Source organism: Anomaloglossus baeobatrachus, chromosome 6 (genome assembly GCF_048569485.1).
Source record: "Anomaloglossus baeobatrachus isolate aAnoBae1 chromosome 6, aAnoBae1.hap1, whole genome shotgun sequence".
In the NCBI taxonomy this organism is placed as follows: Eukaryota; Metazoa; Chordata; class Amphibia; order Anura; family Aromobatidae; genus Anomaloglossus; species Anomaloglossus baeobatrachus.
The window spans coordinates 181,529,015-181,544,563 of NC_134358.1; the positions used below are offsets into that span (position 1 = coordinate 181,529,015).

General features: G+C 41.3%; 1 protein-coding gene across 13 annotated transcripts in view; it reads right to left on the reverse strand.

Moving 5' to 3' along the window:
- PIEZO2 (piezo type mechanosensitive ion channel component 2) overlaps nt 1-15,549 on the reverse strand; it is a 630,266-nt gene that overhangs the window by 56,358 nt on the left and 558,359 nt on the right. For all 13 annotated transcript variants that reach the window (XM_075314549.1, XM_075314558.1, XM_075314555.1 and 10 more), the window contains 2 exons: nt 9,537-9,684; nt 3,262-3,450 (listed from right to left, as the gene is read on the reverse strand). In XM_075314549.1, coding sequence (XP_075170664.1) covers nt 3,262-3,450; nt 9,537-9,684 — 337 coding nt within the window. The remainder of the gene's footprint in view (nt 1-3,261; nt 3,451-9,536; nt 9,685-15,549) is intronic.

Consider the following 15,549-nt stretch of genomic DNA (forward strand, 5'->3'; position numbering starts at 1 on the left):
CAGGAAGCGACTAGAGGCTGTGATTTTTGCAAAAGGAGGATCTACACAATATTAATGTCACTTTTATGTTGAGGTGCCCATACTTTTTCACTGGTCAAATTTTGTTTAAATGCGGATTGCACATTTTTTGTTAGTACAATAAACCTCATTTCAATCCAGAAATATTACTGAGTCCATCAGTTATTAGATATATGAAACTGAAATAGCTGTTGCAAAAACCCAAATTGTTATAAAGAAAAAAGGTTAACATTAATAGGGGTGCCCAAACGTTTTCATATGACTGTATCTTCTTACCATTGTTAGGGACATACTGGTTCTTGCAGGTTCATGTAAAAAATTGTTTAAAAGAACTGAAGTCCTCAGTGGTTGATACCTTTTTAATGGCTAACTGAAAAGATGGTAATAATAGCAAGCTTTCGAGACTACTCAGGTCTCTTCATCAGGCATGGTATAACACAAAATCTGAAGAGTCACATATTTATACACAACAGGACATAGAATAGTGCAGTAAGAAAAAAAAAACAACAAAAAAACAAGTTATAAGGTTATAAGTTATTAGGTTCATGTAATACACATGTATATGGTGAGGGCTGACCTGACATTGTAATTGATCACTGAATTAAAGGAAACCTGTCACCAGGTATTTCCTTTATGAGCTGCGACCACCACCAGTGAGTCCTTATACAGTTGTGCTCAAATGTTTACATACTCCGGCAGATTTTTTGCTTTTTTGGCCTTTTTTCAGACAATATGAATGATAAAACAAAAACCTTTTTTTCCACTCATGGTTAGTGGTTGGGTGAAGCCATTTATTGTCAAAGTACTGTGTTTACTCTTTTTAAATCATAATGACAACCAAAAACATTAAAATGACCCTGATCAAAAGTTCACATATCCTGTTGATTTTGGCCTGATAATATGCACAGACATTGACACAAATGGGTTTGAAATGCTAATAAAGGTAACATCCTCACCTGTATTCTATTTGCTTGTAATAAGTGTGTGTGCATAAAAGCTGAGTGAGTGTCTGGGATCCAAACAGACTCTTGCATCTTTTATCCAGCCACTGACGTTTCTGGATTGTGAGTCATGGGGAAAGCAAACAAATTTTCAACGGATCTACGGGAAAAGATAGTTGAACTGTATAAAACAGGAAAGGGGTTCAAAAAGATATCCAAGGAATTGATAATGCCAGTCAGCAGTGTTTAAACTGTAATTAACAAATGGAAAATCAGGGTCTCTGTAAAAACTAAACCACGATCAGGTAGATCAACAAAAATTTCGGCCAGAACTGCCAGGAAAATTATTCGGGATGCAAAGAAAAACCCACAAATATCATCAGCTGAAATACTGGAAACACAAAAAACTAGTGGTGTGGCTGTTTCAAGATGCACAATAAGGAGGCACTTAAAGAAAAATGGGCTGTATGGTCGAGTCGCCAGAAGAAACCAAATACTGCACAAATACCACAACGTATTTCTCCTACAATACGCCAAACAACACAGAGACAAGCCTCCAAACTTCTTGATCAAGCTAATTTGGAGTGATGAGACCAAAATCAAAGTTTTTGTCCACAACCATAAAGGTTACATTTGGAGAGGTGTCAACAGGCCTTATAATGAAAGGAACACCATTCCTACTGTAAAGCATGGAGGTGGATTGCTGATGATGTGGGGATGCGTGAGCTGCAAAGGCACAGGAAACTTGGTCAAAGTTGAAGGAAAGATGAATGCAACACGTCATCCGCAAATACTGGAGGCAAATTTGCACCCATCAGCCCGGAATCTGCACATGGGACGTACTTGGATGTTTAATCATGACAACGATCCAAAACACAAGGCCAAGTCGACTTGTCATTGGCTACAACAGAACAAAGTCAAGGTTCTGCAGTGGCCATTTCAGTCTCCTGACCTCAATATCATTGAGCCACTCTGGGGAGACCTCAAGTGCGCAGTTCATGCAAGAGAGCCCAGGAATTTGCAGGAACTGGAGGATTTTTGCCAAGAAGAATGGACAGCTTTACCATCTGAGAAAGAGCCTCATCCACAACTACCACAAAGACTTCAAGCTGTCATTGATGTTAGAAGGGGCAATACATTGGCATAAAAACTGGGGTATGTGAACTTTTGATCAGGGTAATTTGAATGTTCTCGGTTGTTATTATGATTTTAAAAAGGAAAACACAGTAGTTTGACAATAAATGGCTTCATGCAACCACTAACCATGATTGGAAAAAAGCCAAGAAAGCAAAAAGTCTGTTGGGGTATATAAACTTTTGAGCACAACTGTATACAGCATTCCAGAATGCTGCTGTATGTAAGAGCCCAGGCCGCTCTGTAAAATGTAAAAAAGAGTTTAATTATACTCACCGATGGGTGTCGCTGCTCTCTGTCTGGTGATTCCTCCATCTTCTGCAGTCGCTCCTGAGCACTTTAATCTGCCCTGAAAGACCACTTATGCATACACAATACAATACTTTGATTTGCCCTCAGCCGGGCATAGAGAAGTGTGCATGTGCAGGAGCGCAATGGAGGCCTCTGTGTGAATGATGCGGACACGTCATGCACACGGGGCTGGGAAGAAGGACAGCGATCGCACAAGTTGGAGGAGGCGCCGGACTGAGAACAGCGACTCCCATCGAAACCGACTGCCTCCTAGGTGTGTATAATACAGGTATTTTTTTACGTTTTACAGAGCGACCTGGGCTTTTATGTACAGCATATGACAATCAAATTTTTATATTACATTTTTTTTTTCAATTGTTATTTTTTTAAATTGTTAAATTGTTTTTTTTGGGGTTTTTTTGTAACATTTAGAAATATTGCATATATTCCACTGGACACTATGCCTAATACTTTATTCATACTTGTTCTGTACAAATTTCAGCAGTCATTATCATTACAAACCGTGACAGATAATGCCTCTATACACAGCAGATAACACATGATCCATCATTCACAATAGATGATAGTCCCTTCTCAGGACAGAGCCAGTCTACTGCTGCCTATGTCCATGTGGCTACAGAATTGAACAGGAAGTACAAATCCAGTATTAGGCGTAGTAGCAAATGTTAAAATTGCAAGTTTCGGATTTTTTTTTTTTTAGATATACTATAAATCGGTATTTGAAAAATAAATATAAAAAACATTATTAGACATATTCAAAAAATACATTTAATATAAAAACCTCATTTGAAGAACAGCTCATTTTCTGATGACACAGTCTGTTTAAATAAACTCATTAAAAAATGATCAGGCTTACCTGGAAACCTCCCAGAGATATTTTAATGGACACATCCAGTGGCTTATTTATCACACCAGCCACTGACTTTATTAAAGACATGAAAAGCAAAGGGAACCAAACAATGCATATCAAAAGTACTATGATCATGCCGCCCATTCCATACTTGACTACTTTTTTCTTCTTCTGACCCCTTGGCTGTGGATACCTCTGCAGAGAAGGAACGTGAACACAGTAATTAACAGTAACTTAGAGCCAAAAACAAACTTAAATGGGGTTGGCCAGCATTTAGATATTCATAAAAAATCTTTAGGATAGGCCATCAGGGCCAGTGGACGTCCAAAAAGTGGCACCAAAGAATCAGCTTTTTGCAACGCCACCACAGGCTGGATACACACAGTGTGTAGAACCACACAGCTACAGTTAGGTTCAGAAATATTTGGACAGTGACACAATTTTCGCGAGTTGGGCTCTGCATGCCACCACATTGGATTTGAAATGAAACCTCTACAACAGAATTCAAGTGCAGATTGTAACGTTTAATTTGAAGGTTTGAACAAAAATATCTGATAGAAATTGTAGGAATTGTACACATTTCTTTACAAACACTCTACATTTTAGGAGGTCAAAAGTAATTGGACAAATAAACCAAACCCAAACAAAATATTTTTATTTTCAATATTTTGTTGCGAATCCTTTGGAGGCAATCACTGCCTTAAGTCTGGAACCCATGGACATCACCAAACGCTGGGTTTCCTCCTTCTTAATGCTTTGCCAGGCCTTTACAGCCGCAGCCTTCAGGTCTTGCTTGTTTGTGGGTCTTTCCGTCTTAAGTCTGGATTTGAGCAAGTGAAATGCATGCTCAATTGGGTTAAGATCTGGTGATTGACTTGGCCATTGCAGAATGTTCCACTTTTTGGCACTCATGAACTCCTGGGTAGCTTTGGCTGTATGCTTGGGGTCATTGTCCATCTGTACTATGAAGCGCCGTCCGATCAACTTTTTGACATTTGGCTGAATCTGGGCTGATAGTATATCCTGGTACACTTCAGAATTCATCCGGCTACTCTTGTCTGCTGTTATGTCATCAATAAACACAAGTGACCCAGTGCCATTGAAAGCCATGCATGCCCATGCCATCTTGTTGCCTCCACCATGTTTTACAGAGGATGTGGTGTGCCTTGGATCATGTGCCGTTCCCTTTCTTCTCCAAACTTTTTTCTTCCCATCATTCTGGTACAGGTTGATCTTTGTCTCATCTGTCCATAGAATACTTTTCCAGAACTGAGCTGGCTTCATGAGGTGTTTTTCAGCAAATGTAACTCTGGCCTGTCTATTTTTGGAATTGATGAATGGTTTGCATCTAGATGTGAACCCTTTGTATTTACTTTCATGGACTCTTCTCTTTACTGTTGACTTAGAGACAGAAACACCTACTTCACTGAGAGTGTTCTGGACTTCAGTTGATGTTGTGAACGGGTTCTTCTTCACCAAAGAAAGTATGCGGCGATCATCCACCACTGTTGTCATCTGTGGACGCCCAGGCCTTTTTGAGTTCCCAAGCTCACCAGTCAATTCCTTTTTTCTCAGAATGTACCCGACTGTTGATTTTGCTACTCCAAGCATGTCTGCTATCTCTCTGATGGATTTTTTCTTTTTTTTCAGCCTCAGGATGTTCTGCTTCACCTCAATTGAGAGTTCCTTAGGCCGCATGTTGTCTGGTCACAGCAACAGCTTCCAAATGCAAAACCACACACCTGTAATCAACCCCAGACCTTTTAACTACTTCATTGATTACAGGTTAATGAGGGAGACGCCTTCAGAGTTAATTGCAGCCCTTAGAGTCCCTTGTCCAATTACTTTTGGTCCCTTGAAAAAGAGGAGGCTATGCATTACAGAGCTATGATTCCTAAACCCTTTCTCCGATTTGGATGTGAAAACTCTCATATTGCAGCTGGGAGTGTGCACTTTCAGCCCATATTATATATATAATTGTATTTCTGAACATGTTTTTGTAAACAGCTAAAATAACAAAACTTGTGTCACTGTCCAAATATTTCTGGCCCTGACTGTACATTTACTGTGACATGACCATCCCTGGGTTCTGCAGCACAGTTCCCTTTCACTTCATTAGAACAAGGAGCTCCACTGTTTAAGCTCTCTTCACTGTCTACATACAGCCGCCAAAGGAACTGGAAACAGCTGTACTGTGGAGGTGCCATGTGGCAGACCCCACTGATCTGACATTGATGACCTATCCTAAGGATTGGACAACCACTTGCAAATGTGTACTCTGGTCTGTGCTGTATAATAAAAAATAAGCTGGAATAAAAAATGATATATTACAATAAGCAACCATGATCATGAGACCACAGTAAATAACCTAAAGATCAACCAACCAATCAATCAAGCTTCTATTCATCTCTTTACTGAGACATGTGAATATAAGAAGACATTTTTTAGTCTAAAACTATTTTCTCACTCATATTATTTATTATAATATGTCTTTGTAGGGGTTGAAGTGACAACAGCCTGCATCTATTAATAGGAAAAGCTCATTTAGGCTACGTTCTTAGGATGAGTATTTGTGGAGTTTGTGCTGCTACTAATTTTCTGCATTTATTAGGTAAATTAGGTTACTTTCAGTTTTTCCTTTGCACTTTTGAGTGCTTTTTTACATGCATTTTTATCTTGTTGAAGCGGTTTTCATTTTTTCTTGTTATGTTTATAATAAAGCTTTGTTTTTGATAACTTCTAGTATTTTGGCTTTGACAAAACTTTATTGTTACAGTCATGTGGATTAGCTGCGGATTTTATACATCTTATGGGAAAGATAATTAGAATATTCTATATGAAAAATTCACACGAAAAATTCAGTGCACCTATAAAAGAAATTAACTTGTTTCCACAAGTCAGTTTACGCAATGTAAAGAAAAGCACAGTGGGCATGAGACTTTTATAAATCCCTTATACTTTGCTGGACCTGTAAGACGCTAAGTTCTTTGCATTTGCAAAAATGTGCAGTGTCAAAAACTCACTAAAAACTCATTGTGGGAACTTAACCTAACTTTATACTGTAGGCTTCCCCATGTTGTAACTGTAAAAAAAACAATTGTTAAAATTCAACTGCTTTATGCCGTTATGAGTTCATTTAGAATTCAACTACAACTTTTAACTACTTTCTGACTGTGAAAACTCAAGCATTTCCATGCTGGAGCCCCTCTCACCACAATCAATTGCATAATATGCCTTTATGGTAGGTATGACCATGACTTCTGCACTGAACAAGGGAACTTTGGGGATAGTAGGAGCTGCTCTGTTATGGTTTTGATAGATTAATGAAGAATAAGCAACAGTTTGCTGACATTTAATTTGTTTTCTCATAAGAGATAAGAAGTGTTCCAGGTATCTGATAAACACACAGATACATGACTTGGTAGTACAGTCATGGCCAAAAGTTTTGAGAATGCTACAAATATTAATTTTTACAAAGTCTACTGCTTAAGTTTTTCTAATGGCAATTTGCATATACTCCAGAATGTCATAAAGAGTGATCAGCTTAACAGCAATTACTTGTAAAGTCAATATTGGCTAAGAAAATGAACTTTAACCCCCAAAACACATTTCAACATCATTGCATTCCTGCCTTAAAAGGAGCAGCTAACATTGTTTTAGTGATTGTTCCATTAACACAGGTATGGGTGTTGATGAGGACAGGCCTGGCAATCAATCAGTCATGATTAAGTAAGAATGACACCACTGGACACTTTAAAAGGAGGCTGGTGCTTGGTATCATTGTTTCTCTTCAGTTAACCATGGTTATCTCTAAAGAAACACGTGCAGCCATCATTGCTCTGCACAAAAATGGCCTAACAGAGAAGAGTATCGCAGCTACAAAGATTGCACATCAGTCAAGAATCTATTGCATCATCTAGAACTTCAAGGAGAGAGCTTCCATTGTTGCCAAAAAGGCTCCTGGGCGCCCAAGAAGGACCAGCAAACGCCAGGACCGTATCTTAAAACTGTTTCAGCTGCGGGATCGGACTACCAGCAGTGCCGAGCTAGCTCAGCAATGGCAGCAGGCTGGTGTGAGTGCTTCTGCACGCACTGTGAGGCGGAGACTCTTTGAGCAATGCCTGGTTTCAAGGAGGGCAGCAAAGAAGCCACTTCTCTCCAGAAAAAACATCAGGGACCGACTGATATTCTGCAAAAGGTACAGGGAATGGACTGCTGAGGACTGGCATAAAGTCATTTTCTCAGATGAATCCCCTTTTCGATTGTTTGGGACATCTGGAAAACAGCTTATTAGGAGAAGAAGAGGTGAGCGCTACCACTTGTGGGCAATCATCAAGAGACGGGTGGACAAACAAAAACCAACAAATTCTGGCAAAATGCAAGCATTGCTTATGCAAGAATGGACAGCTATCAGTCAGGATTTGGTCCAGAAGTTGATTGAGAGCATGCCAGGGAGAATTGCAGAGGTCCTGAAGAAGAAGGGGCAACACCGCAAATATTGACTTGTTGCATTAACTCATTCTAACTGTCAATATAACCTTTTGGTACTCCTAATATGATTGCAATTATATTTCTGTATGTGATGTAAACATCAGACAAACACAATTAAAAACCAGAGGGCAACAGATCATGTGAAAATATAATTTTGGTGTCATTCTCAAAACTTTTGTCCATGACTGTAGACAGTCTTGAAATCCCCTATTGGTCCCTACAAATAACTGGTCCATTATAAGCCAATATTTTATTCTCTAATCACTTCCACACTGTTTGGAAACTGTAGCTGAGTTTAAAGCACCAGTCCAGCGTACTCCTTATTGCACCGCTTGCGCCTTGCTTTAAAACAAAGTCCCCTGACCCCAGTCTTATACTCAGCTTCCGGCGGCTTTAACATCTATAGCTACACTCAGTCTTGGCAATTTCTGACCTGCCGACAGCTCCAGTTTTTTATGAAGCGCGCCAGAGGTAACAACTCAATTCAAGTCTATGAGAGACTTGTTCTGGCCTCATTTGGGCTCTCTCAGATTTGCACTGAGCGCTTGTAAAGTAACTTCTGGCTTTCAACCAGTCAGAAGTTACTGTCACAAGATGGCGCCGTGGCGTCAGTAAAAGGTAAAGCCGATGGAAGGTGAATAAATGACAGGGGGCTTACATTTAAATCACCACTCCAGTGCTAAACCCCCCCCCAAAAAAAAACATTGACGTGGTGATTTAAAGAGGTTTTAATCCACATGATAGGTCATCGATAGTACAGGGTGAGCCATTTATATGGATACACCTAAATAAAATGGAAATGGTTGGTGATATCAACTTCCTGTTTATGGCTCATTAGTATATGGGAGGGGGAAACTTTTCAAGATGGGTGGTGACCATGGCGGCCATTTTGAAGTCGGCCATTTTGGATCCAACTTTATTTTTTCCTATGGGAAGAGGGTCATGTAACACATCAAACTTATTGAGAATTTCACAAGAAAAACAATGGTGTGCTTCGTTTTAACATAACTTTATTTGTTCATTAGTTATTTACAATTTTATGACCACTTAAAAAAAATGTTATCAAAATGCTGCCCATTGTGTTGGGCAGCACTTTGAACACATTTTATAAGTGGTCATAAAATTGTAAATAACTAATTAACGAATAAAGTTATGTTAAAACCAAGCACACCATTGTTTTTCTTGTAAAATTCTCAATTCTGTAGATTAGTGGGGGTCTGACACAGACATGATCTCTGATAATGCAGCTCATCTCCCATTCACATCAATAGGAGGTAAGCATCAGTACTGGAGAACAAGTGTACAGAGCTGAGTTGTTCTGTCAACATGCAAAATGTACTTCTATCGATTGCAAAATTTGGTAACAACTGATTGTTGGGCTGCTGAATGTTGGACCCCCAAAATTTTAATATTCAAGGCCTACCCTAAGGATATCCTTAGGCCATCAATATCACAGTCCTGGGCAACCCAGTGAATTGTGCCGATTGTGGGTGTCTTGCAAATGTGTTCAGCTATTACCATAGGAGATGTGATTATGTATAGGCATGTTTTCCATAAAACACTGTTTTATTAAAAGAAAAGAAACAGAAGAGTCTACCTATCTGTACCCATCTCCCAGCTTTCAGAGTTTATATCTGGGGGACTAAATAGAGCATGTAACAACAGGTTGTCTGACGCTAATAACACTTTTGTTTATACAAAAATCAGAAAAGTTCTATTCTTTGAGCTGAAATTGAACCATGAGCTATGTTTTTTTTAACATTCCAACATAATGACTGTACATTCTTTACCTTTTCTGACTCACGCCAGCATTTCAGTATAAATATGTGAGCATAAATATCCTCCACACAAATCCAGCTGGAAAGACTGAGTGTAGTGTCAGTCCATACCCAATCCATGACAGCTCTCAGCTCAGTTAAAAATGGCACCAGGCGAAAGCTGAGGAAAAAGATCACACATCATTAGAGCTGTGCGGCAGAATTAGTAACCAATCGCAAACACATTGTGAAACACATTCCTGGGTAGACATGAATTGCATGTCTCTGAAATGTTCAGTCTACTTCCCATTTGAGGTTTTCACAATTTTCAAGTAATAGGATGAAGTTAGAACAGACTTAGGGGTACTTTGCATGTTGCGACATCGCTACTGCGATATCGTCAGGGTCAAATCAAAAGTGACGCACATCCGGCGCCGGTAACGGCGTTGCAACGTGTAAAGCCTAGATGCGCCGATAAACGATCGCAAAAGCGCTGAAAATCGGTGATCTGTGTAGCGTCGGTCATTTTCATAATGTCGCACCGATAGGCGATACGATGTTGTTCCTCGTTCCTGCGGCAGCAAACATCGCTGTGTGTGAAGCCGCAGGAGCGAGGAACATCTCCTTACCTACCTCCACCGGCTATGTGGAAGGAAGGAGGTGGGCGGGATGTTTACGTCCCGCTCATCTCCGCCCCTCCGCTTCTATTGGCCACCTGCCATGTGATGTCAGTGTGACGCCGCATGACCCACCCCCTTAGGAAGGAGGCGGGTCGCCGGACAGAGCGACGTCGCAGGGCAGGTAAGTGCGTGTGAAGTTGCTGTAGCGATAATGTTCGCTACGGCAGCTATCACAAGATATCACATGTGCGACGGGGGCGGGTACTATTGCGCTCGGCATCGCTAGCCGATGCTAGCGATGTCGCAACGTGCAAATTACCCCTTAGAGTATAGCCAAATTGTGCAGTTGTAGTGTGGTAGCAGCGCGTCTGAATCTCCATCTGCCCACCATCTGCCCAGAATGTGACAAAATAGTTTGGCAATTGGCCATCGGAGTTTTGAGACATGTGCGACCAGTCACACAAATTAAACTTCTCTTAGTGGCAAATCTGTCCAAAATGTGTAATCGATTCCAATTTGATTTAAAATAAAAGAGCTTGTCAGGGCCCCAATTCTTAAAAACCACCTCTATTTTCCAATCATGCTCCTAATAATCCAGACAATACTTGCTATTATCACAGCAAGATCAGAAAGGTCAAGGCTTAACATCATTTACTAAAATTCTGATTTTAGATTCTATAAACTAAGAGCAGACAGTCTAAATATGTGCCAGATTTATAAAAAAGCTTAAACCACTACAGTGCTGGCCAAAAGTATTGGCACCCCTGCAATTCTGTCAGATAATACTCAGTTTCTTCTTGAAAATGATTGCAATCACAAATTCTTTGGTATTATTAACTTCATTTATTTTGCTTGCAATGAAAAAACACAAAAGAGAATGAAACAAAAATCAAATCATTGATCATTTCACACAAAACTCCAAAAATGGGCCAGACAAAAGTATTGGCACCCTTAGCCTAATGCTTGGTTGCACAACCTTTAGCCAAAATAAATGCGAACAACCGCTTCCGGTAACCATCAATGAGTTGCTTACAATGCTCTGCTGGAATTTTAGACCATTCTTCTTTGACAAACTGCTCCAGGTCCCTGAGATTTGAAGGGTGCCTTCTCCAAACTGCCATTTTGAGATCTCTCCACAGGTGTTCTATGGGATTCAGGTCTGGACTCATTGCTGACCACTTTCGTAGTCTCCAGTGCTTTCTCTCAAACCATTTTCTAGTGCTTTTTGAAGTGTGTTTTGGGTCATTGTCCTGCTGGAAGACCCATGACCTCTGAGGTTGACCCAGCTTTCTCACACTGGGCCCTATTATGCTGCAAAATTTGTTAGTAGTCTTCAGACTTCATAATGCCATGCAAGCGGTCAAGCAGTCCAGTGCCAGAGGCAGCAAAGCAACCCCAAAACATCAGTGAACCTCCGCCATGTTTGACTGTAGGGACCGTGTTCTTTTCTTTGAATGCCTCTTTTTTTTCCCTGTAAACTCTATGTTGATGGCTTTTCCCAAAAAGCTCTACTTTTGTCTGACCAGAGAACATTCTTCCAAAACGTTTTAGGCTTTCTCAGGTAAATTTTGGCAAACTCCAGCCTGGCTTTTTTATGTCTCGGGGTAAGAAGTGGGGTCTTCCTGGGTATCCTACCATACAGTCCCTTTTCATTCAGACGCCGACAGATAGTTGACACTGTTGTACCCTCGGACTGCAGGGCAGCTTGAACTTGTTTGGATGTTAGTCGAGGTTCTTTATCACCATCCGCACAATCTTGCGTTGAAATCTCTCGTCAATTTTTCTTTTCCTTCCACATCTAGGGAGCTTAGCCACAGTGCCATGGGTTTTAAACTTCTTGATGACACTGCGCACCATAGACACAGGAAATTTCAGGTCTTTGGAGATGGACTTGTAGCCTTGAGATTGCTCATGCTTTCTCACAATTTGGATTCTTGGATTCTCAAGTCCTCAGACAGTTCTTTGGTCTTCTTTCTTTTCTCCATGCTCAATGTGGTAAACACAAGGACACAGGACAGAGGTTGAGTCAACTTTAATCCATGTCAACTGGCTGCAAGTGTGATTTAGTTATTGCCAACACCTGTTAGGTGCCACAGGTAAGTTACAGGTGCTGTTAATTACACAAATTAGAGAAGCATCACATGATTTTTCAAACAGTGCCAATACTTTTGTCCACCCCCTTTTTTATGTTTGGTGTGGAATTATACCCAATTTGGCTTTGACAATTTTTTTTATTTTTTTTCATTGAAGACCAATTAAATGAAGATAATAATACCAAAGAATTTGTGATTGCAATCATTTTCAAGAATAAACTGAGTATTATCTGACAGAATTGCAGGGGTGCCAATACTTTTGGCCAGCACTGTATGACTGATTTGGTGCATTTTAAGACTATCTAGCCCAGGGGTCTCAAACTCGGCTGAGTGTATGGGCTGCACAGTGGAAAAAAATAATTTTGGGGGCCACATTCTTTGCAGGACAAAGTGACATTTTTATTGGTACCATATATAATATAATTTTTTTTTTTTTTTTACACACTTTTGGATCACTGATTTTGAACATTTTCACTTGTTTGTTATAGTAAACGTGCACATTCTTTGTTTAAATATATATAAATATATATATATATATATATAAAAATTGTTTTTTGTTTTTTTTTTACATTTTATTCCTTTCTTGTAACCAGTAGTCTTACAATTAGCACTATATAGAAATTTTGACCAACATCTTTTAGTAATGTTCCCCATCTTGTTGTAACGTGCCCATCCTTGTCCCCTTGTAGTATTGTGCCCCATCCTAGTCCCCATCCCACAGTAATGTGCTCATCCGTGTCCTTATCCTAAAGTAATGTTCCCCATCCTTGTCCCCTTGTAGTAAAGTGCCCCATCCTACTCCCCATCCTAGAGTAATGTCCCCATCTTATCGTAATGTGCCCATCCTTGTCCCCATCCTATAGTAATGTCCCCAATCTATAGTAATGTGTCCATCCTTGTCCCCCATCTTATAGTAATGTTCCCCATCCTTGTCCCCTTGTAGCAATTTCCCCATCCTATAGTACTGTCCCATTCTATAGTAATGTCCCCATTCTATAGTAATGTGCCCATCCTATAGTAATGTGCCAACCTTGTCCCCATCCTATAGTAATGTCCCCAGCCTTATCCCTATTCTATAGTAATGTTTCCCATCCTTGTCCCCTTGTAGTAATGTCCCTATCCTGTAGTACTGTGCCCATCCTAGTCCCCATCCTATATTAATGTGCTCACCTTGTCCCCATGCTATAGTAATGTGCCCATCCTTGTCCCCATCCTATAGTAATGTCCCCATCTTATCGTAATGTGTCCATCCTTGTCCCCCATTTTATAGTAATGTTCCCCATCCTTGTCCCCTTGTAGCAATGTCCCCTTCCTATAGTACTGTCCCATCCTATAGTAATGCCCCCATCCTATAGTAATGTGCCCATCCTATAGGAATGTGCCAACCTTGTCCCCATCCTATAGTAATGTCCCCAGCCTTATCCCTATTCTATAGTAATGTTTCCCATCCTTGTCCCCTTGTAGTAATGTCCCTATCCTGTAGTGCTGTGCCCATCCTAGTCCCCATCCTATATTAATGTGCTCACCTTGTCCCCATGCTATAGTAATGTCCCCAGCCTTGTCCCCATTCTATAGTAATAATGTCCCCATCCAATAGTATTGTTCCCATCCTTGTAATGTCCCCATCCTATAGTAATGTCCCAATCCTATAGTAATGTCCCCAGCCTTATCCCCATCCCATAGCAATGTGCACACTTTGTCCCCATCCTGTAGTAATGGGGGGGGCAGTGGCTATAACTCACTGATCGCTCTCCTCACCTTCCACAGACTCTGGAGTGAAGCTGAGGCGAGTGGTCTCCGGCCCCAGATCCACAGTGATTGGACAGATCGGTCACAAGGCCGGTCTCTCCAATCAGAGCTGGGGGAGGGTGAAACAGAGGTCACCCAGCTCCAGCCAATGATCAATGCTACAGCTGCACTGACCATGGCTGGATTTCAATGTTTTAGCCATTTTCAATGGCTAAAACATTACAGTGACTGTGATTGGCTGACGAACGCCACTCAGCCAATCACAGCCTCCGTAGGTCCGGGGAGGAGACACCACCCCTCCTGAGGTCCCCTCCTCGAATCTAAGGTATTTACAAAGCGATCGCAACCACCGGGGCTCCGGGGCCGCGATTTCGCCATGACGTACTGGGTATGTCATGGGTCCTTAAGAACCAGGGAGCCAAGAAGTACCCAGTAAGTCATAGGTCACTAAGGGGTTAATGTGCCATCCTTCACATACACACACACACACACACACACACACACACACACAAAAATACCATTCTTCTCACCTGTCCCTCGATCCCTCGGCTGCCTCATCTCTGCTTCGTGCCGCCCCCAGGACCCTTCCACTGTTCACTATCGCGGCCGGTGCAGGGGCCGCAGCCACTGTCTGCGCTTTGTCAGATTATTGTATTGCCTAAGCGAAAGCGCAGCGTCTGCAAAACATTCATTTGACATAAAGCGCAGACAGTGGCCTGATCTAGCCTAACTAAGAACTAGACCGTAATGATAAATATGATCCATAATGCACAGCAAATTTCTGCATATGGGGCTGCACAGCTGCTGATCAGTAACAGTGTCCATGCTGCCATTTGTCCACCACCAAAACGACTACAATGGGCATGTGAGCATCATAACTCAAACAAGAAGTAATGGAAGAAATAAGTCTGGCCTGATGAATCATGTACTCTTTTATCGCATGTTTCTTGGCCAGTGCTGAATACCAGAGAAAGAAATGGCACTGTGGGTCTTAAAGGGAATCTGCCAGCAGGTTTTTCCTATCTCATCTGAAAACAGCATGATGTAGGCAAAGAGGCCCTGAATCCAACGATTTATCACTTCAGTTCAGCCATTTTGACTCAATCCAAGATTTTAGATTTTGCATGTAGCAGATCCCATACAGCTGCCCCCGCCCACACCAGGCTTTTAATGTACATTTGCATAGACAGAGGCTGCTAATCACAGAAGGGAGCGGAGTTGGAATACAGCTCACATGCTCCTCATTCATACCAATGAGAAAGCTAAGAGGCTTAAGCTGGTGTCACACATAACGACGACGACAACGACGTCGCTGCAACGTCACCATATTCGGTGACGTTGCAGCGACCTCAACAGCGACGTCGCTGTGTGTGACACATAACAACGATCAGACCCCTGCTGCGAAATCGTTGCTCGCTCCTGAATGCTCGAAGTCATTTTTTGATCGCTGCTATCCCGCTGCGCCATGCTGATAAGCTGATAATCCTTGTGTTTGACACCGCAGCAGCGACACTACGCTACGTCTGAAACCACACAACGACCGTCGACGTCGCTATGATCGCTGCTCCGTCGCTGCTTTTTCTA